General features: G+C 39.9%; 1 protein-coding gene across 4 annotated transcripts in view; it reads right to left on the bottom strand.

Annotated features, from left to right (window-relative positions):
* Positions 1-22,151, bottom strand: part of NECAB1 (N-terminal EF-hand calcium binding protein 1) — a 65,420-nt gene that overhangs the window by 39,111 nt on the left and 4,158 nt on the right. For all 4 annotated transcript variants that reach the window (XR_010623203.1, XM_065753232.1, XM_065753231.1 and 1 more), the window contains 3 exons: positions 13,443-13,551; positions 2,341-2,366; positions 34-131 (listed from right to left, as the gene is read on the bottom strand). Coding sequence is in view for 3 of the 4 variants with exons in the window: in XM_065753232.1 (XP_065609304.1) it covers positions 34-131; positions 2,341-2,366; positions 13,443-13,551 (233 nt within the window). In the remaining variant the exon portion in view is untranslated. The remainder of the gene's footprint in view (positions 1-33; positions 132-2,340; positions 2,367-13,442; positions 13,552-22,151) is intronic.

The following is a 22,151-nucleotide window of genomic DNA, read 5'->3' on the forward strand; positions in this document are numbered from 1 at the left end:
AATATAAGAAATATTTACACAGTTTTTACTTACTTTCTTTGTTTTGTCCATTGCCTTCAGTATAGTAATGTTTAAGTCTTCCAAAACGGAAAGAACATTTTCATACTCTCCTAAGTGCTGTGAAAAATATTCTGGAAGAAGAAGAATATCCAAGTCACCTATTCACAACTGGAAAATTTGATATTTCATCAAATATCAATAAAATCAAGTCTGAAATTAGTTATGGTATTGATATTAGCTATCTAAATATATAAAGCGATCAAGGCTTACAATAAAGGAATGATTTTACTTTGAAATTTTGGTAATATTTTTCTCAAAACCATCCATGACATATTTATAATACCAAAATCAGTGTTTCAGAACATTTCCTTTCAATAAATAATGCTAAAATGACAATCAGCAAGTCTGTTTTAGAAATACATATATCTTATGTCTAAATGAAGTGTCAGTTTAGCAATCTACTTCATAGTTACTAGCAGGAAGTGAAGTTTTCATGTATAGGTACAAAATCTGATTATAGTAACACACAAATAGCTCTCATAAAGCCCTTAGAGGAGATGAGGTTAAGTAAGGGCTGTTGTTAGAAGGGTTCAGCTGAGAGTCAGTGTTTTTCTGAGAAGTGACAATGCCATGAATTACTCAGTTATGCTTCTGAACCCAGGAACTGCAATTGTTCTCAATACATGATATATCCAATCTATTTCTAACAGAAATAGTGGAAATAACATTAAATGTACGATGTTATTTTATATGTGCTCAAATTAAAAGATATTTTCATGGAAAGAACCAATATGAAATCAGAGGGCACAGTTCAAAGTCAGTCAAGAATAGAACAGAAGTAAATCTGCGAAAACTGTATTTACTAGTTTTCTACATATACTTGTGTCTGGATAAAATGCCATTAAAGTAAATACAATTGTCATTGTATCAACAGGCTTTAGATATTCTGCTATGCAAACTAAGAGCTCTCAAAAAGGCACACAAACACAAAGCAAATCTGACCGATGTTCATAGAGTAGATTATGAGTTTCTCAGGGGAGTCAGGAAAGGTTTCAAGGACATGGTGACAAAGCCTGGTATGGCTGAGAGGCTGAATAAAATGATTTAGAAAACATGTTGTGCATTTAAAGCCTGGAACTGAAGCTTCATTGCTATGGAAATAAGTTAGAGGAAGCTGTAGTTTAAACACATGTTGGGTAAACTCAGCAACGGGTTCATAAATGAGAAACATCCCAGTGGCAACCTGTGAAAGACTTATAAGGGAGCTGCAGAGTTCAGGTATCATGAAGTCTGCTGAAGCTGCCCATACTTCATCAAAACAGGAGGAGAAATAGTGCCAGGCTGAGACCTTGGCCCGCCCTTTGGCTGACTGATGGGCTTGGGCTGTGGGATGAGCACTGAGCAGACCTACAGTGCACAACCACCCCAAAAGCTGAATATCACTCCTAGAACAAAGCTGTGTCTTCCTTGGCCAGGTTGGTATAGTTTTGCCCAAATTCTCAGCAAGCAGGAGTCATCACAGCACAACTGAGTTTGGTGAAGTCATTTAAGTATTTATGTATGTGCCACATATTGAGATGCCCCTCAGTGGTTTCCTGAGCATGGGCAGTCACCTCGTGGGTAAATACATCAGCTGGCACTCAAATCTACTGCATTTTCAGTTTTTAAAAGTCTTCAGCATCACTGACCTTGGAAAAATACAACAGGCCACTGTTTGCTGACATCTTTTCCCAGAAATAGCCTGCTTTTGACAAGCATAACTATTTGTTTGACATTTTGTGGGAGGACTTGCAGAAACTTTCTGTAAATACTTTCTGCTGCAAACAGCATCCCTAAGTCATGGAATAAATCTTCATGACTCACAACCTGGAGCAGGACATAGAGGTAGGTCACTGGGCCACACTGGGGCCTTGCAGGAGGTTTTTGTGATGAAGGATGACAGAACGTGTCAAACTGCTGTTTGTTCAGAACTCAGGATATGAAAATCTTTTTCAGCATTCCCCAAACACCCCTAACTTTGAAAGTAATGAACTAGAAAAGTACCCCATAGGAAAGGAAACCAAAGTAAGATCTCTTCACTAGAACAAAGTTCATAAAGCTCAGGCAATCTGAAGCATGGATTAAGAAACATATTCTTAAAGCAATATCTGTATCTAATGGATGACTGTCTGAAAGATTATAAGCCATCTGCATTCTTCAAGTGTAGTTGTTTCAATGTAATTTACATATTTTCTGCTTGAGCTACGAAGGTTAAACTGAAAGAAATATAACACACAGTATGTTCACTTGCACAGGGCTGCTGCAGGCAGAGAGTATCTTCTTGCTCAATGGGGAACTTACCACAAAGCTCTTCAGTGTCAAGATTGCTGGAAAGATAAGAGGATAGCAGGTTAGTGAGCTCAGTCATGGTGGCTGTTGCACTGGTAGATAGTGGGACTCAAAGATCAGTTTTGACAGGGATGTGAAGCTCCCCTGCCTGGGCTCTAGCTTGGTCCTTGCTGCCTTGTATAGGCACCTCCTGAGGCATGCTGCAGCCTTTCTGCCTCACAGCCTCCCTTCCCCATCACGTCCTCTCTGCTTCAAAACATGGCACCCTCTTGTTCACCAGCAACACCAGCCCAGCCCCTGCACATTATGCTGGATCCTACAATTTCAGGATCCTGGGTTCTTAAAAACTTGCATAGTCAGGGCTCTGGTCTCAGCATTTTTAACTGACGAGATAAATGAAGCTTCTCTTTGAAAACAACATTTCTGTACTTTTTAATTTACATCTTGTTAACTGTGTTAAAAAAAAGCCTTTTATATTGCAACCTATTCAAATTTACTCAATGTTTTCAAATTTCACATTAAAATTCATTCTGGTCCTTGTTCTTCTCTGTCCTCAGCAGAGCACCACGATGTGGCTCAGGCTTTCAGCACTGCTGCCACCAGAACATCTGTCTTAGCCTCACTAATAAAAGTGATGCAGTTGCAAATGGACTACGATTGAAAATGGAAAAGCATTTAGATGCTCAATTTATTCTCAATTACAACTGGGTACTTGAATAATTAGAAAATTGCTGTCTGAAGTGCTGTGTGTGACAGCCTTCAAGAAGCCTGTGATAGAACATGACAAAAAGAATACGGATTTCACTCCAGTATCCTAATTTCTATTATCAACATCTTTTGAGGCTCCACTGTTCTTGGTGCACTGCTGGGAAGGGGTGCTAATCTATGCAGAACACTGTGATTTTTTATGTCACTGTGTCATTTTTCATGCTGTCTGAAATAACAACACATTTCTTCATGCAACATGGCTGTGAGCAAACCTGGCATTATTTTTCTGCACGCAAACAATTTTGAGCAACCTGCAGCATGTTACAGAAGCAACTAGAGAAGTTTGGAATGCATTTTAACAGTAGAGGAGTGAGGCACACACCAAGGGGCTGTTGGTGCAGCTCGGTACTCAGGTGAATAGTGGATACCTGTTCATCATTTCAGGGTATATATGCCAAGGGTGCTTCTGCTCAGCCCTATAATCTAGCAGCACTGAACCTGTAATTTGGAATATTTGCAGGATGACACACATCCAGGCTCTGGTGCTCTGTTCCTGGTAAGCTCCCAAAGCAAGGGTTGCAGCCAAATAAATTCACATCACATTGGCACCATCATTTTTTAAATCTCTGCGCTTCGTTTGCTTTCTGACTACTAAATGCCATCCTTTTACATGCCTGACTGTGTCTACAATGCTCTCTACCTAATAACATGAGCAGTTTTTAAAGGTCTATCACAAATATGCTACTGTCTGATCAAAAACTTGGTATTACCTGTTGCTCAGTGAAAGAGCAACAATTCACTTGGTCAAAGTGCCTATAGGAAAGATTTAATGAACTAACTTCATTTTGGATGTCCACTGCCACTACCATCGTAACTGGAGGACAGTACGTCGGGTCTCCATTCTCAGGACTGAGAAGGATTGATTTCAGAAGCTTGAACCAACACTCTTGTTGTGCCCATTTGCACATCTCTGATAAATCTGGTTCAGGGGAGGAAAGCTCAAGGCTGGCATCTCCTGTTGTTAAGCAGAAGCATATAATTTGTGAATGAAAGGAATGCTGTGTTATGTTGTGCAGGGGCAGCTGAACAGTCATCTGTGAACACTCTCAGCCAAAAAGCTGTGAGGTCTTTGCAGCAAGCTTGCATAACATCCCTCTTCAAGTCAGCCAAACAAGGCAAGTGCCCCAACACTATGGGGAGTATTGTGTAAAGGAATAGAATAAAGGACTCAGAATATGCGTACTTGCATTTTAAGGATATTCTGCTTCCTATCTCCTTTGCGATAGCAGTGAGTTTTTTTGCCCTGGTTTGTTCAAAGTTTCTTATAATTGGAGGCAAACCTGCCTTCTGCTATTAATGAGATCTTCTTATCATAGAGTCATCAAGCTTGGAAGAGACCACTAAGATTACCTGGTCCAATTGTTGACCCATCCCCACTGTGTCCACTAACCACGTCTCTCAGTGCCACATCTACACATTTCTTAAACACCTCCAGGGACGGAGACTCCACCACTTCCCTGGGCAGCCTGCCCCAATGCATTACCACTCCCTCTACAGAAAAGGGAGGGGAGGAGGAAGGGGCAAAACGAAACAGAGCTCAGGAGTCGATCCCTGAAAAGCCAAACTTCTCACTTCCCCAAACACATTACTGCTTCAGCCCCAGGACTAACTGGACCACACATCATCTGGTCTCTCAAATACAGCATGGCTCTTGCAGCTCTGACATGAGCAGTGAGGCTGTGGGCTGCTCTACTGTCCCAGATTTTGTTCCACTAAATGATTGTATGGCTTGTTTATGCTTAGCTTCAGACCAAGCTGTAACTTCAGTGTTGTCACTTACTGCTCTGCATGTGGCAGGGACAGAGGAAAGAGTAAAGGTTTTTTTACTGCCAGCAACATCTCCAAAAAAACACCCTTGTCTTTCTCATTAGGCAAGGATGTAATGAACTTCATAGATGGCTGGCCACTTTAACGACTTCAGCTATGCCTGTGTTTCTAAAAGTGCCTTAATAATGCTATTACAAGTTTTGATACTAAAAATCTCTGGGGAACTGTGCAGTGGCTGCAGAACCACTTGACAGCAGATTCTGAATCACATCAGCCTAAACAAGGAGATGAGAGCCAACATCATCACGGCTCTTTTGACACAGGTGGGGTACATTTCAGGGTTTTCACCCTTCAGGGGATGATAGCGATGTTACAACTTTGGAGTTTGTTGCAAAAAAAATTTTCTTAAATGGAAGCTACCTGTACCATTAAACGTGGAGCTCATTGCTAATGTCTTCTGAAGAACTGATCTGAAATGAAACCTTCTAGCTCAGTTCCATTTAGGACAATGCAACTGAACTGATTTTGATAGTTCCTGTGTGACTGAGTCTCTTATTTTCAGCAGAAAACTGAATTTTGCATTGAAATAACTATTCACATGGAAAATTTCCAAGCAACTCTATTTGCATCTTGTCTGTATGACTGGAGGATCTGTGTTAGCATCAGAACTCTATCAATCATTCTCATTACACTTCTTCTGTTCAGTCATGAAATGCTGAACTGTATAACCAACTCATTCTGAACAATATCTTCCCTTTTTCTCTGCACTTCATTTCCAAACTGATTTCTGTAGCTACCATCTTTAAAAGTATGAACACTGAAGTCAATACCTGAAATTATGTCTCTGAAATAGCAGCACGCGCACCTTCCTCATATCAGGGCTGCACCATGTACCTGAAATTGCTGTTCATTTGAAAAAGTATAGCTTTATAAATTGGGGAAAAGCTAACATATTATTTTTCTCCTCCTTTTTCTTTTTTTTTTCCATAGAATAATTCATTTTTGGGAAAAAATACTTCTAGCTTGCTTGGAGTTCATGTTATTACAGAGCCTGTCTGTATCTTGTGCTGTTTTTCAACAAATCTTTTTTGTTTCCTGACTGTACTTCCTAGTTCATTATTTATTTTGGTGTACTTGTATTGGAGAGCAATAAATGAGCAACAGTGAGCGACTGAAACAAAAACAATATCCAAGGGACAGAAAAGTACAGTTACAGACTGTTGCCAAATTGCTGATGAGTTATCTTTACAACCAGAGTGATGAAGGAAGCACTGCTGTCCCATACAGCATGTACTTTATTGTAGTTACACTGCACAGGTGTATGTATATGCAGATGGATAATTTCCCATGGGTGCAAGGATAGCGCTGACATCTGGCTCTCAGACATCAAGTCAGCATCATTTTGGAGTTTGCTATTAGAGCAGACAATCTCAGCCCTTCTCTTTTAATCCAAGGGAGGAACTAGGGTGCTGCTAATGAACATCTGGGCAGGGAGATGGGTGCACTGTGGGGCTTAGAGCCCTGAACACAGACATTCACATGTACACTGGGCATTCAACCTACTCTGCCACAAAAGGAGACCCAGTGAATTCAGTCCAGCTGAGGTCTTTGCAGTGGACCAGCCAGAAGGAGCTTAATTAATAGGACATAACACAGGGATCTGGTGTTGTTTGAGGTGCTCTAGCATCTTTCCCCCCTTACTTATGTCCAGCTATTTCTCCTGTGTCAATCTGTCTGCTCTGGGCTGGTGTCTCGGGTGGGAGCATCTTAAATGCCTTATGCCTGGGCAATGACACTGAAGTCTGTGTCAGCAGAGCTCCTACTTAGGCACCATTGCTTTCACTAACTGAGGGAGACTTACACACCCTGCTGATCTATGCCCATACAACTGTAGGCAAGTCTTCATTCAATGCAAACCCTCTCAGCTGCCCAGCATCTGCTTGGAGCTGTAGGTGCCCAAGGTTCGTAGGCCCACACCAAACTTGTCTCTGCTTTGTGCGTGCTTTATCTTCTTTAACGTGTGCCACGCACAAAGGCTGAATGGGATACCTGCCTTCAGGAGGCTGTATGTGCCCCAGGTCTGCCTTGGCACTCCCAGCACCCTTCCCACCTTGTTATTAAGATCCTGGCTGAAGACTTCATTTTCCCAATAAGAAAAATGAGAAAAACAAGTTTGATTCTCCACTGACTCATATGAGTCAGTAATCAGTGAAGCATTTATCGCACCATCTCTCTGGCAGCACTGCAGACTGAAACCCCTTGAGATCTGCTGCATCCCTCTTAGTTTGTAACTTTGCCAAATATTCTCATTATCTTTTGACACCTTTTCCCTGAGGTTGCCATTATGCAAAAAACATTTTCTGTGAAAATTACTGGGGGAGGGGGAGGTGGGAAGGAAGAAGGGTAAGAGCAAAGGCAAGATTTACTTTTGCAGTGAATGCTAAAACCAGCTCACGGAGTTAACCACTTCAAGGAAGTGTGGCATTTGCATTTTGCCTTATGGCAAGCAATATTAGAGCCCATATGTCATTTTAACTACAGAACTATCAAATCTGATAATTTATGCAGAGGTTTGGGTGAGAAATGTTAAATTTAGACTGATAGAAACAGATCAGTTATCCTTAATGTGTTTTACAGTATTTCATCACTGCTTCATTTTATTAATTCTGTAACTTGGAACTATGCTAAGGTGAAAAATACCCAAGTCCTCTTCTGAAAAGAGTTATAACAATCTGAATGCAGTGGTCCTTGCCACAGATCAGTGCAGTGGTGATGAGGCTGATTTCTGCTTGCTTACTCTCCTATTGGGATATTACGAAAGCTTCATAACAGGTCACTGAATGGCAAAATATAGCCCAGTGGAACTGTTAATACATCAAAACACTCTCTATTTTGCTTGAAATCTGTGGCACTTTCGTGGGGAGGTTGTAAAGATATCTCTTTGTAACTGTTTCTCTTCTTTCTAGTCTTCAGGCAGAACTAATTCCATGGACAAACATTTAGAAATCATGATAAATATGCCTTAGCAAGTGCTCCAGCAGCACCACAGATTTGTTGCAAATGTTGGCAAAGAACATGTAGAGAATCATGGCATTGTAAAAATATATTCTGCCATTATCATCTTTTAAGGGATTGACTTTAAAAGTACCTATGCTAAAATTTCATTTTTGTAAATCTGATAGCATTCAGCATTCTCTTACACAAGCACTGCAGCTGCAGCATCTACATCTAACACATGGGAATACCTTTGGGTAAAGGAGTGTCTACAGAAAAGGAGGTGAGGTGTTGGAGAACAACACCTTTGGGAAATAAAGATTGATACAGTCTGGAAGTCATGTTAATGGTATGGTTCATGCTTCTGTAAGATCTATGTAAAAAGATTGTATAAGTTCCTGCATGCTTTCCTTTTGTCTTAGCATGCGTAGACAGGCTTGTGACTGAATTTTATGACAAAAGCTGTTTTCCCTGTTCACTGCAGGAGAATTGGACTAGGTGACCTTTCAGGGTGCCTTCCAACTCAAACAATTCTGTGATTCCTTCCTTATTGAAGTGCTTAAAATACCACAGTACCACTGCAATAAAAATACCACTTATTTTACCAATTATGTGCAACTACAGGAGAAATATCGTCACATTTGGGTACTGCGATTTACTGATTCAAAAGGGCCAAGGAACAAAAGAGCAACACAAGAAATAACACCAGAAATATTTAAAAATTAAGGTTGGAAAAGACCACTAAGATCATTCAGTTCAACCATCCAAATATCACACTGCTCATTTTAGAGGTCTTCCGTGGTCTGTCTGCTTTGTAATTGGTATGTTACATTAGCTTGGTTTGCTTTTAAAAATATATATATACTTTTTAATTCTCTTCTTCTACAAGACTGACATTAGGACCTGAGTAATGGAATTTTATAATAGCTGGTTGATTTAGCTCCCTTCAAGGTGTTAAACAAGTGGAAGTCTCTTATACTTTGAGTTGTTTTTTTTGTTTTGTTTTGTTTTGTTTTTTTTGTTAAATATCGCTGTAGCTGCAAAGGAAGTTCATGTTTCCTGAACTTGTGGTCCATGGAAATCAGCCCAAGGCCACCTTTCCTTCTCTATCTGCACACTATGAAGCACAAAAACTAACACACAAAGAACATGAGTCTTTGAGTGCTGACAGAAACAACCCCAAGTCTGCCCTTCTGACAAAATGAAATTTGGAAGTATTCCAGAGATGTTCAGGAGGATCAAGGCATGCCTCCTTAGCTATGTGTCCAGGCATTTACATGCAGTGTAAATCACTACAGTGTGAGAATGCTGCACAACCTCAATCCTTACGTAACATCCCTAGGATATTTTTTTATAGAGAAGTAATGTACAAAGAAGATATGTTATTTACCCAACATTTGAGACTGCATTTGAACTGTGTAAGAAAGACAAAATAACCTCTGGAAATCTTCTCTATGAGCATCACATGTAAGTAGAATTTCTCATCCTCCCCTACTAACAAAAAGACCACTCAGTGATTTCAGGCACAAACAATGATTTTCGCTTCATTCCTCTGGGTAGTTTGAAAATGAAAGCATAAGAGATGGTTTTGGGATTGTTTAATATGTGCATGTTTCTTCTAATGCTTCCATTACAAAACTTCCTAAGGTTCAGTGAGCATTTTGCTGCTTTTCTTAGCCAACTGGTTAATTTAAGACATTTTACATAATGTGGCCTTTTCTGCAAATGCCAGTGGGTAAAGGTTTGTCCTCCTTATATCTGCTTCATGTGATTTTTGCTGGAAAGTCCTAACGAGGAATTTATATTACACTGCCCAACATCTTTCTCTTTGCCGTTGATATTTGGCATGCTCTGTCTTGCTGCCTTGTGACGACAAGCTTTTGAAAAGCAAAAAGGTGCTAAGGAAAGCCTTTAAAGTGTATTTCTCTCTACTGAAGAGAAAGATAAAGTAGTGTAGAGTGCTTTCCAGCTCAAAAGTCAGGCATTAAGCCTTTTATCAGTTAAAGACTTTGGGGAAAAACATTCAAAAAGCTTCTTACTGCTGTTTTAAATTTAAGCATGCTCTCTTATTATCTATAGCTAGGTTCTAGTCTAAATCAAATGTAGTAAAAGAAGAAAAATATCCTTCCTTCGGATTGGAAAAAGTGATTTAGTGGGTTTTCTGAGTCTTCTACCTGTTCAATCCCCTGAGGCACAAAAATCTGATCCATCACAGCACGTACTCTTAGTGACTTTTGTACCACGCTTTTTGCCAAGCTTTTCTCAGACTGTGAGAATTATCCCTCTCTGATGGCTGCTGTGCATTACCTGCTCTAATAACAGTGGCCTTTGACAACACCTCATATATTTCCCAGGAGGAAAATCATAATGTTATTCTCATTTTTCTACATATTCTTCAGATCCAGGTGTTCTCCAGTATAGAGGAAAAGCTTTAAAAATTGCAATTAATACAACTTTTACAATAAAAATATTTTTCAAGTAATAATAATAAAAATGCTTTACAAATAAAAATAAAAGAAAAGAAAAAAATTGAAGAAAAAATAGAACAACTTTAAGACTTTTTTTAAAGATCTCACATGCTTACTAAGGATATTTGCCCCTGACAAACGTAGCTACGTATAATGGTGGTGACATAAACCAATGGTCAAGCATGTATAAGGTAACATGAGTCCAAAGCCCTATGAATGAGTCTTTTAATAAAGGTTAAAAAGCTCTTGTGAAGAATAATCTGATAACCAGATCCCCATAGTGTTCCAAGAAGCGTGTGGTTCATTTTGCTGGGATGAGACAGACTGTGTGCATTGTCTTTGTTCCACACCCTTAGTTTTAACGGGTGTTTTTAAGAAAACTGAGAATATTAAAATGTTACATTCATTTCTTCTGTACACAGTGCCTAAAAATTTAGCAGCATTTCTGCCATTTTCTTCCTTGCATTTAGAGTGCTTGAACACTTTTGACAAATCAGGGAAATAACAACTGCCCTCATTTTTTTTCCTACAGTAAAACAAAACCTTCTGTCCCCCTCCCATACTGTCTGCTAAGGTGAATGATCTATCAGTGAAAGCTGTTTATTTGTCTTTGTGACGTCCCAGTACTGAGATTTTTAACACTGGATGTTTTGGGATGGCCTTGGGATAAGGTTGCCAATGCCTCCATTTTGTGCTGACTTGAACCTCACAATTCTGGGGAGGTTACTCCTGATTTACAGAAGCGTGAGTGAGATCACATAAGGAAACAGATCCACAGAGTTATTTAGTCATTTATTCCAAGGGAATATATCCCGATGTTTATATGAATGAGATGCCTATGTGAATGTTTTTTGGAATGCGGTGAACAGATCTCAGAGAGGAATCCTAACTATAGGCATTTCATGGCTCCATTTAATCACATCAAAATACTGGTAGTAAGGAAATAAGGAAAAGGACTTCTTACACCTTTATAACAAAGCAGCGAAGCAGTACAGACATCAGTGAACTCTCCATAGAGACTGCATATTTAAATGGCTTGAAAGAAGCAGCAGTTCGAAGTTAGTGAATTCATTTAATTGTTAATATTTTTACAATAAGCATTTGTATAACGGTTGATGAAAATCTAGAAACTGAGTTAACATTCTGATGTTTATCTACCTGGAAGATGTTTATAAAAGATCAAAAACTAGCTTACACTTGTGCAACACTGATCAGATTTTAGACTTCAATAGATTTCGTTCCTTTCTTCACACTTTCTGGAAAAGATGAAGTGACTCAACAATTTGAGATAGTCTGAAGGGAGGAGAATTTGTAAGGAGAGAGGATATATTTAATTAGACTAATAACGGTAGATAAAATGGACAAGCTTCTAAGCAAACAGGGGTATAAAAGGGCCACACAAATAGCCATCAATACACCTGGTCTTTTGTACATCTGCAGGTTTAAGTTGGCACTGGGGGGTGATGACAGAACAACAGCATGGGAGCTGGGAGTTTGTACTGAAGGACAGGTGGAAGTTGAGGATGAAGGGAACAAGAAAGGTTGTAATGTTGTGGCACTGATATCTGAAGGAGAAAAAATTGAAGGAGGGTTACTGCCAGGAAGAACTGATTTTGTTTCCTTGTAGAAAGACAAACTCCAGAAACACAATAGAGTTTGAATGAGGTAAGATCCTGTCATGCTGTTAAACTGTCCTTGTTTCTCTTATAGCAAGCATAGGGCCATTATAGCATCTTCATACATGTTGTCCCACTGTAGACAGCTAAGAAAGCAGTACTGACTTAACTGGTGCTTCCTGCTTGTAAAAGGGACCACAACCTCTCAGCAAAAGAAATAACCAACCTCTTTCACTACAGTGTTGTGATTTAACCCAGCAGGTGCCCGAACACCACACAGTCATTTGCTCATTCCCCTCCTTCCCAGTGGGAAGGGGGGAAGAATTGGGAAAAAAAAGAAGAACTCGTGGATTGAGATAATACTATTTACAAAGAGAAAATGAAAAGCATAATAGTTATGATAAATAATTATATATATACACATATATTTATGTGAATGTGTATAACAAGTGATGCACAAGCAATTGCTAACCAAACCCCAGCCTATGTCCAGCTCATCCCTACGCAATGGGGGAGAGCAAGGTGAGCTCCCACCCCCTTCAAAACTCCTTCCGCATGATGTCATATGGCATGGAACATACCTCTGGCCAGTTTAAGTCAGCTGTCCTAATTCTGTTCCCTCCCAGCTCCTTGGTCCCTTTGCTGAGAATGGCTTTGGCCATTACAGCATTGCATAGCAGCAGCCATAAACACTGGTGTGTTAAGAGCAATGTTAACACACCAATGTTTATTGTTTTTTTCCTAGAACCAAAATAAAGCATCATACCAGATACTTTAAAAGAAAACTACTCCATCCTGGCTTAAACTAAGACACACAGAGTTTAAAAACCACTAGCTTGGTAACACCCTCCTAGTTAAAACAAACTGGGAGATCTGTAGTGAATAACTGCAGATGGACAATAAGTAAATAAAAAGGAAATTTATTCTTTTCTTCAATCATTATACGTAAGGAAAAAATCAGCTTAAGAAAGAATGCAGTGGCATCATTTTTGATCTGCTGAAAGCAATAAGCAAGGTTGGCAATCTGTGGTCTTGCTCAGCCCAGCCATAATGAGGACATAAAAACTGCCCAAGTGATGATATCAGCACAGCTCCCAACCTAGCACTAAATAGGATGTTTTTCTCTGCCTTTGCTATTCATGATTGCTTTGGTAACTATTTTTCCCAGCTCAACATCTGGTCAAGTATTCATCTCAGGTAACTGATCAGTGGAGTAAAGAATGGAGAAACTAATATTTAATCCTGAAGAAGGCCACGACCTCACTTTCTTACTAACATGAGAGGGAAACATAGAACCCTTGTTCTCCCAGTCACATATATCAGAACATACAGGTGTTTCTAAAAAGTTAAGAAACAGTTCAGTCAAACAGTTTAGAGCAGAATGACAGTCTAGCTTTCCTAAAGAAGCCTTCTTAGACTTGTTTTCTAGAATCACCCTGATGGCTTTTTCTATTCTCAGGTGCAGGGCGTAGCGCTTTGATTGTAAGAAGGGGACACTTACTCTGTATTGTGTGTATCAATCGCGTGAAAAAGTTCATGTAGTTCCTCTCCGCTCAGAACTCCATCAGCAAAGTAAGCTTTGAACTCATCAAAGGACAGTTTTCCATCATCTGAAAGAAAAAAAGAAGAAATGGAAAGTGTCACAGTTGGATTTATGGTTTTTCTCATTTACTCCATGCAACAAAAGGAGGAGGCTATTAAAAGAACAACAACTAGCTCTTCAAAGGAAATGCAGGAACTTCATATATTTGATCAAGACATGTAAATAATATGATGTTAAATATATCAGTTGTTGTACAAGGATTCTCAGTTTGAATGACAGCTCTGTTAATCTTCCTCCTCCTCATCTTTCAAAGAAGATAGTTTGGATTTATGTCTCTACTGACAACCACATCAAGACAATCTTCTTGTCTTTGCCATGATCCCATTCACTTTGTTTTTTCTGCATTCTGCCCCATGCTTCCTCCAGCTTGGTCCATGTCCATGTTCTCACCTCTTCATGGAATATCAGTGTCCTATGGGGGCAGAGAAACCTCAGGAAACAATTTCTTGAAGGAACATGTAGGCTCAATGAAAATTTCTTCAGCAATTTACAACTATCTATTTATCTCCCTTCTCTTTTACTCCCTGCCTCTTAAAAGGGAGAATGAAATTCAAGTGCACAGTTCAGTAGCAGGGGGATCTCCTGTCTGGCTGGCAACGTTAATACACTGCACTGGTTTACAGCATTTTGATTTTCTTTTTCTTCAAAGGATACATATTTCTCAAAAATAAGTTCCAAGCTTGGTACAAAACTAATAAAATAAATGAGAAATGTTTGACTTTCATGGAATAAGAAACCAGCTTCGTGTCCCCTTCCAATGGAAAGAATTTCCATTTATCTTCTCAGTCAGTATAGATAGTAATAAATTTTATTTGACAGCATGTGACTAGTCTGGAGATTACACCAAAATTATGCAATGAGAAAACTATTTTGGACATATATCAGAGGACAGACAAGACTCTCTGATGAATTTTAAAGCAAAATTCAAATAGATCATGTAATATATACTGAAGCCCAGCTATGAAAAATTTGACTTATACTGTCTAAGTACCTACTATTACCATTTGTTTGGAACAAAAACAATCATAACCACACGGATCTTGATCACCACCAATGTGATCTTATCAATCCTGACCACCAATACAGGCCCATGTAGTTAGCAGGTATCTTCGCAACTAACGAAACTCAGAGGAAGGGGAAATCTCATATGATAACATTTAGAAGAACAGTAAACACATGCACACTGATTCAAGAGGAAAGAGTACTTATTACAACCTCTACTACACTATTTAGCAATCATTTTCTTGATTTAGCTTTGATAATAGCAAGCCTTTGACTACTTGAGACAAAATCAATGAGCTGAGATGTATTAAGAAGCAGTTAGTTGGTGTTTTCAGGTTGTTAGCCTTTTTGATTGAGGCTCCTTTTGTTGAATCAAACTGTGCACAACCCTGACTAATTGCTAAAGGGTATTCTAATGAATACTACACTGTTTTACTAAGTAGGGATTGTATTTCTACTTCACCTTCCTCGCGTGTCTAAAAAATCCTACCGATGGTGCTAAGCAGCAGATACTTTTTTAATAAACATATACTTTCCTATTTTTTAATTAATATAATCAGAAATTGATAGTATGTGTCATAGTTTGGATAGCTTGTCCCACCAATAGGCTGGCCATGGCTGAAGGGACTGAAACAGCAGACTCAAGCCATCATTTGTTCTGGTAATCATGACTCTCGGATGTCAGGATTGCTGGAGTGTGTCAACTTGGCCTCTAATCAGAAGGCACAGTTATTCTTTTTCTTGAGAATATCATTCAAGGCTGAGGAGAGGGAATTAATTAAAGGAAAAAACGATGAATATTGTGGCTCCTGAAATGGACTGAAGTCCAAAAGCGTATCACTGATAGGCCACAAAGCAGGCCTACAGAAATAGGCTAAGATACCCATAACACCCAACAAGTTTACAGTATTGCAGCCTGATTTTACAGCAGTGAAGCATCTGTTACAAAGGCAGTATCTGAATCTTTTAACTACAAGGTGTACAGTAGCATGCTTACTTGAAGAGTGGGGAGTTTCTTCACTCTCTTACTTGCTCTTATTTCATAATTTCTTTGATTTATATATATGACTTCAAATGTATTATCTTCAAGAGGATTCAAAATTGAACAAATTGAATGTCTGTTTCAACAAAAACATTTTGAAATGTTCCCCTTGGAAAGACAGATTGTAGCTGGCAATAATCATCATTGTGATTAAAATTAAATTGCAGGATCTACAAGAGATCTAAGTCAAGATGGCACAAGTGTGTTGAAGATGGGCAACTTCCTTTGACAAAAGTGCCATGATTACCTAATTGAGAATCTAAATACATCTGCCATTTGGCACTAGTTGCAGAGTACAAATACCAACAAGCTGCTTTTCTCAGCTATGCTTTTTGGCTTATACAGACAGAATTGATCATTTAATCAAATTGCCTCTGCAACTTTAGCCTCTGCTGGGCAGGGGGATTTGCATGAGTTACAACACACAAGAAAGCAGTGATTTTTGGCAACTTTCCTGTGTTTAGCATATGTCTTTACTCACAGAGCAGCCTGGCTGCGACACAAAACCTGAAACATCTGCCTATTTATCTTTGTTCTTGAGGATCATTGGCTTTACATCCATACACAAATTCAGTGAACTGCCAACTGCCAGATGGGGCACGTTAGCTATTTGCTTTAAATTTCATTATTCAACTGCAGAAATTGCCTTTTGCTTCAGTGCTGTTTATCCTCACTAACAGTTTGAAAAGCCAGTCTCTGATACATCACCAAGACTGTTGCTGGCAAAAGATAAAGAACTTTAAACCAATTTGGTTACTTACAGACTTCATGCAGCTGCATTTACTGAAAAACAAACCAACCAACCCAACTTGATTATTTGAGGCATTTCTCTAGTTTGGTGTGAGTGTAACTGTTTGCTAGTATAACTGGGGGCCCAGGGTACACCTGTTCTTGAGTACTCAGACGAAGTTCAGGCCCAGTCCCTCACAAGTGTTCCTTTTACTGTTTAATTGAAAAGTTCTGCCTAGCCAAGTGCTTTCCTAGCTTCCAGCATGAGTTTTGTTTTGAAGGCTGCATCACACATCCTCAGTCCTCCCTCCCCAGGGGCACGCTTCCCTGCCCGCAGAGCTCCCAGATAAATACTGTCTGGTTTAGGAGCTCCAAAGCAGCAGAGCTGAACTGTCTGTTACAGATACTTCAGTCTCTGCAGACTGGCAGGGTGACAAGGAATGGATGATTCACAGAAGACAAACTTTTCTGAAGGCACACATCCCTTGGGCAAACCAGACATATCCCTCAGCTTTCAGCAGTGTTTGCCTTGGCAAAATTATCTCACAGGAGCCTTGCTTGCTCTTGCATATTTTTGAAGTTTTTTGAAAGCAGGATTTCTTCAAAAACAAGCGTAGTTTCCCAATGTCCTTGAAGCCCAAAGGGTCCTGACTGGCAATATGAGTGATAAAATTTTAACTCCCTACGTACCTCCAAAAGTAATGCTTTCTATTTTATGATGCTGACCCATGACGTCACGTGGCGGATGTTGGTGGTACGGCAACAAAATCTCAAGAGTCACAGAATCCCCACGGTTGGGAAAGACCTCCAAGATCATCTAGACCAACAATCCATCTACCACCAATATTCCACCACTAAACCATGTCCTTTAGTACAACATATAAATATTTCTTGAACACCTCCAGAGATGGAAACTCAACCACACCCCTGGGCAGCCAGGAGGCATCATGAATTGCCTATGACTTCAAAGGACAACAGCGTATCTGACAAAAGAAAGCCACATATATACTATCTGAATTGAAAGATAACCTCGGTGAGCAAAATAATAATTAAAGAATAAAAGTACTTTTATGTGGAGATACAGTTAGTGAGCAGGACTGGAAGTACTGCTCAGCTTGTAACAACTGATACACACGTGTTAGCTATAGTAGGCTGCAAGCCGTGGCAAGAGAAAGTGGGATCCTGAACAAGGAATACAAGAGCTGAGAGTGCTTGGTTTGATGCGCTTAGTATGTTGTTTTGTGGGGAACCATGTGAATACCATAGATGCCTGGTTTGTTTGGAATGAGGCACTGATTACACAATGTTACTTAGTTACAGTTAAATAATATACCCTAATTACACAAATATTACTGGAGTGCTTTTAGCCACAGCTGGAAGGGTATATAAACTCAGCTGTTGTGTATCAATAAAGGGCTTCTTGCTTGCATCAAGCTGGAGATCCCATCTCTTTATTACCACTGCCACTGCTTTTAATGTATTTGGAGTCTCCATTCCCAAAGATGATGGCAGATGGTGAGTTTGCAGCCAACAGAGAAGGTTATGGTGATCAGGGGAGCAGTATACCTCGTGGAGATGATGGCAAAGGCCTGAAGGCAACCGAATAGCTCCCACTATCACCTGTTTTTCACTTCTGGTTAGGATTGTGAGCCCTTACCAGCAGAGACTGTTCATAGAGCATAGGCCTCCAGCAGCAAAAGTAACCTGTAGGTTTTGCAGAGGAGCTTCCAGACAGTGCTTCCATAGCAGGAGCTGTATCAGATACAGCTCATATAGCTTACTGTGATCAGAAATGCCAAGGGAAAGAAAACCCCAAAGCACTCAAGTTGATCCCAGGATTCAACCTGCTGAGATGAGAATTTAGAAGCACAGACAATAGAACTGTGCCAGCCCAACCACGCTGCAAGTCCATACCTACTGGGTGCATGAGAGGCTAGAATCAGAGCACTTGAGTGCAAAAAGATATGAACATTTCTCAGCCATATACACAGAGGAAACAGGAAGGGGGCAAAGCACAGAACCAGATGCAAAGACTTGAAAACAGTTTGTTGCCATATGGCACATAGGCTGCAATGAGACCAAGGAAGTGCTGGCAAATAAACTGCAGTGTGCCAAAGAGCGTGCTAGCAATATCCACTATTTCCAGCCATAAGAGGATGCATAAGAAAAAGTACTAAATCTGAAGCTTTAAAGATTGTGTTTTCATTGACTCTGATCTGAAACAAACCAGAAGTAATGATTTCGAGCCATATTAGGTAGATTCAATCAATAGGATCTGAGGGAAGGTTTAGCACATGTAACTAAGTGGTCCCAGCAGACTAGAATAGGAAGAGGGCTGGAATCTAAAAGTAGGCACTTTTTAAAATAGAAATATTAAAGTTTGGAATCTTAAAATCTACTGGAATTGAACTTATGGAATGTTATATTGGAATATGAAATGTGAAAGAATATAGATGTGTGAAAATGTGAAAGAAATATAAAGTAATGTTCAGTTATCTGTTTATGATTACCTTTTATCTACTGATTATGCCAAATTGTTTTCACTGGGGCTTGACTTTTTTGCAGGCAGATAGTGATAAGGGGGAATGGCTTCAAACTAAAAGAAGGGAGACTTAATTAGATGTTAGGAGGAAACTATCCACTGAGATGAGTTGCTGGCACAGGCTACCCACAAAGGTAGTGGATGCCTCATCCCTGGTGTGTTCAAGGCCAGGTTGGATGGAGCCCTGATCTGGTGGGTGGTAGCCCTACTCCCAGCAGCAGGGTTGTGGACACTGAAATGCAGGGCCCAGCCCCACAGCATCTGAGGGATTCAAGGAGGGTGGGTGGGGTATCATATCCCTGGCAGGGCCTGGACTCTGGAACAGAAGCTGGTGTGGCTTCTGCACCAGATCCAGATGGCTGGAAAATAAGCAGCAGTGTAACGAAATCCCCAGGAGTCTGTGCTACAAGGGCTTAGTCTTACAATTCCATTTTATCAGTACTGATAGAACAATTTGGAAGTTCAAATCTGCAAAGCACATGTTCAGAGAATTTCTGTGCTCTGACTCCAATTTAAGATGTATTTTCTGTAAAGTGATCCAGTAGACATACCACTCAGATAGGAGAAGATGCTGTTGACTTCATAGTGCTGTTCTAAACATTTGAATTCTACTTTCAAAAATAATGTTATGTCCCTGCTCTGTATCATGGACTGAATGAAGAAATATGACAGAATGAGATTAGTCTGATCTGACTGCATTTCTTATTTTACAGCTTCTATTTCAATGACATGGCAAAAAATATATTTGTAAGGGGGAGGAAAAAAACTTTGAGTGCTTATTTGAAATGACAGAGAGAAAATGAAACCTCACATAAATGCATTGGTTTTGGCACTATAACATTTTGTTGGTGGTCTGTGCTGGGTTTTTGATATTCAGGTGCATCCTGCTCTGGAGATGTAGACCTGCCCTGCCTCAGCACTTTTTTCACTTTCCCTCATTTACCTGCGGTTAGGATGAGATCCTGCAGCATGCTTGTGATGTCTGCAGTGCTGTGGTCCTTACAGCTTAGTTTTTTGGTGGTTTTTTTTTTTTTTTTCCCAGAAAGTCTCTGCTCCTATAGAAATTATTACCATCAGTGTAATAAGTTCAAATCTCCCCCTCTTAGGAGCTTTAGGGGTGTCTGAGATTCAGCTTGTACTCAGTGTTTTTTCATAACAGTTGACTGATATTTCCAAATCAATGACAGCATCTGCATACAAACCATCTTCTCAAACTAGTTGTACTAGAGCTGCTCATTTTACTTAACTCTTGCTTTTTTGTTGCTTTTGTCAATATTATGAATCATATAATTCTTAGAAATGTGATATTCCTTTTCCATGCCAAGTTCCCCCTCTCAGAAAATCATATGACCTTTTCAGTTGCTGGAGAAGTGTTGATCTGATCCACACAGAGTGGAGCTGCTTGGGCATGAAATACAAACTGCAAATAGAGTTTATGAAGCTGATAATCCTACTGAAGCTGTGGATAGTTCCAGAAATGGAATGGCAACAAAATGATGGCAGAGAAAGAAGCTGCCATCACCACAAAATAAATGAAATTTGTGTGTCTTCTTTTAAATGAGGGGAATGACTGTTTTGATAAAGTAGTTTCTCATTCAAACCCAGCTGTCAGAAATCACTGATGGTTTTGAGTAACAGTAATTCAGCAGGATTTCTCATCTCTGTAGCTCTTATTTTAAACAATCCTTCCTTTGCTTAATGCAAGCCTAAAGTCACACAGTCCCTAAGTTCAGAGTAAGAACACCCTCTCTTTTAATAGTCTACTTTCCAGTTTGATACAGCTTTTTGAATGCATTGTTTTCTTGTTATCAAACAAACAACAAGTAGGATTCTTATAATTAGTTGCTTTGGAGGTACTGTAATCACACATAGAGAGACTCCTCTTAAAACTGCATGGGAGAACTGAACCAATTGTCATGGACAGCAATTTGGTACTTGTTACTGTAAGCCAATACTTGGTTTCCTGTAGCACAGAAAGGTGACACTAGAAGTGTAAATATCCTTTGCACTAATGAAAGCTAAAATCTTTGTTAACAACAGTGTAAACATATTAGGTATGTCTTCAAATTTCCAGTAACCTTTCAGAGCAGCTATTTAACATCACAGCCTTAAAACAAATCTGCTCCCTAATAATTTGGCACTAACCTATGGAGCGCTAGATTAGCAAAGTGTAAGTCCCACAGGCTACTGATGGTTGAGCAAACACAATCAAGTACATATGAAACCACTTTGAGTTTATAGATTTGAATTAATAGGACTGGAGTGGTTGATTTCACCCACAATTCCTCCAATACTATGCTGTAAAGCATCCATATATAGCACTGTGAACTCCAGTGACCAAAGTCTCCAGGGCTCACATGGCTCCTGGAAGAAGCAAGTTTGCCACTAATTGTGTGAAGTTTCCCCTCTTCTAAAAGGAAAGTTTAAGCAATACTGGAGAGTAACTTGAATGAGGACTCAAAGTCCTCCTCACCACCATCAAAGTGCTGTGGATCCAACAGAACTGGGACAGAGAATGAGTTCAGAAGGCAGAACAGACTTGAACCCTCAGGGGCTCACAATGGCTGCAGTGGCATTCAGCATGAGCTGGCCATGGATGAGTGCTACAGGGCTGACCAGGGGAGGAAACAGAAAATCTGTCAGTGAGTAATCATCCGGATAATGATAATGCTCAGTCACATTCAGGGAGATGATGAGGGTTGCCAACTGCTGCTCTATACCAGGCACTCAGTCTTGTACCAGTTTTCAGGGCAAAAACACAAGCAACTTCCCAAAAGCCACAAGCAGTTCTGCAAGGGATGCTGCAGTTGGCATGAAGCTAAGCTGGCAAGGCACTGCTGGTAAAGGTCCTCCTTCACCCCTTCCCCAGCCCACACACTGGGATTCAGTTTGTACCATCACTGCACTGGAGAGTTATTGGTGAGCTGAGAGAGATAACAAAAGATCACAAAAAAGAAATAAATCATCATATTGGTGGATTTTGTGCCCCTGAGCTCTGAATGATCTGCTGTGGTTTTCTGGGAGACACCAGTTGCTGCACACAAGCTGGGGTAGAAACACACTGCCAGATGTTAGCTGGGAGTCAGTGTCCCCCCAGCAACATCTAATGGCTACGCAATGTGCCCAGCTATACCATCAAGCTGTACAGTAGCCTCTTTAGTGCCCAGTATGTCCCCCTTGAAAGCTCTCCTCTCCAATGTTCTCAATGACAAACATTGTGCCTTCATTTACCAGAGAGAACTTCACCAAAACCACACAATATCTGTTTCTTGAAGACAGACAGGGAGTTACC

Source organism: Cyrtonyx montezumae, unplaced genomic scaffold (assembly GCF_038088225.1).
Source record: "Cyrtonyx montezumae isolate F1298 unplaced genomic scaffold, pur_monq_1.0 scaffold_8, whole genome shotgun sequence".
NCBI classification, from domain to species: Eukaryota; Metazoa; Chordata; class Aves; order Galliformes; family Odontophoridae; genus Cyrtonyx; species Cyrtonyx montezumae.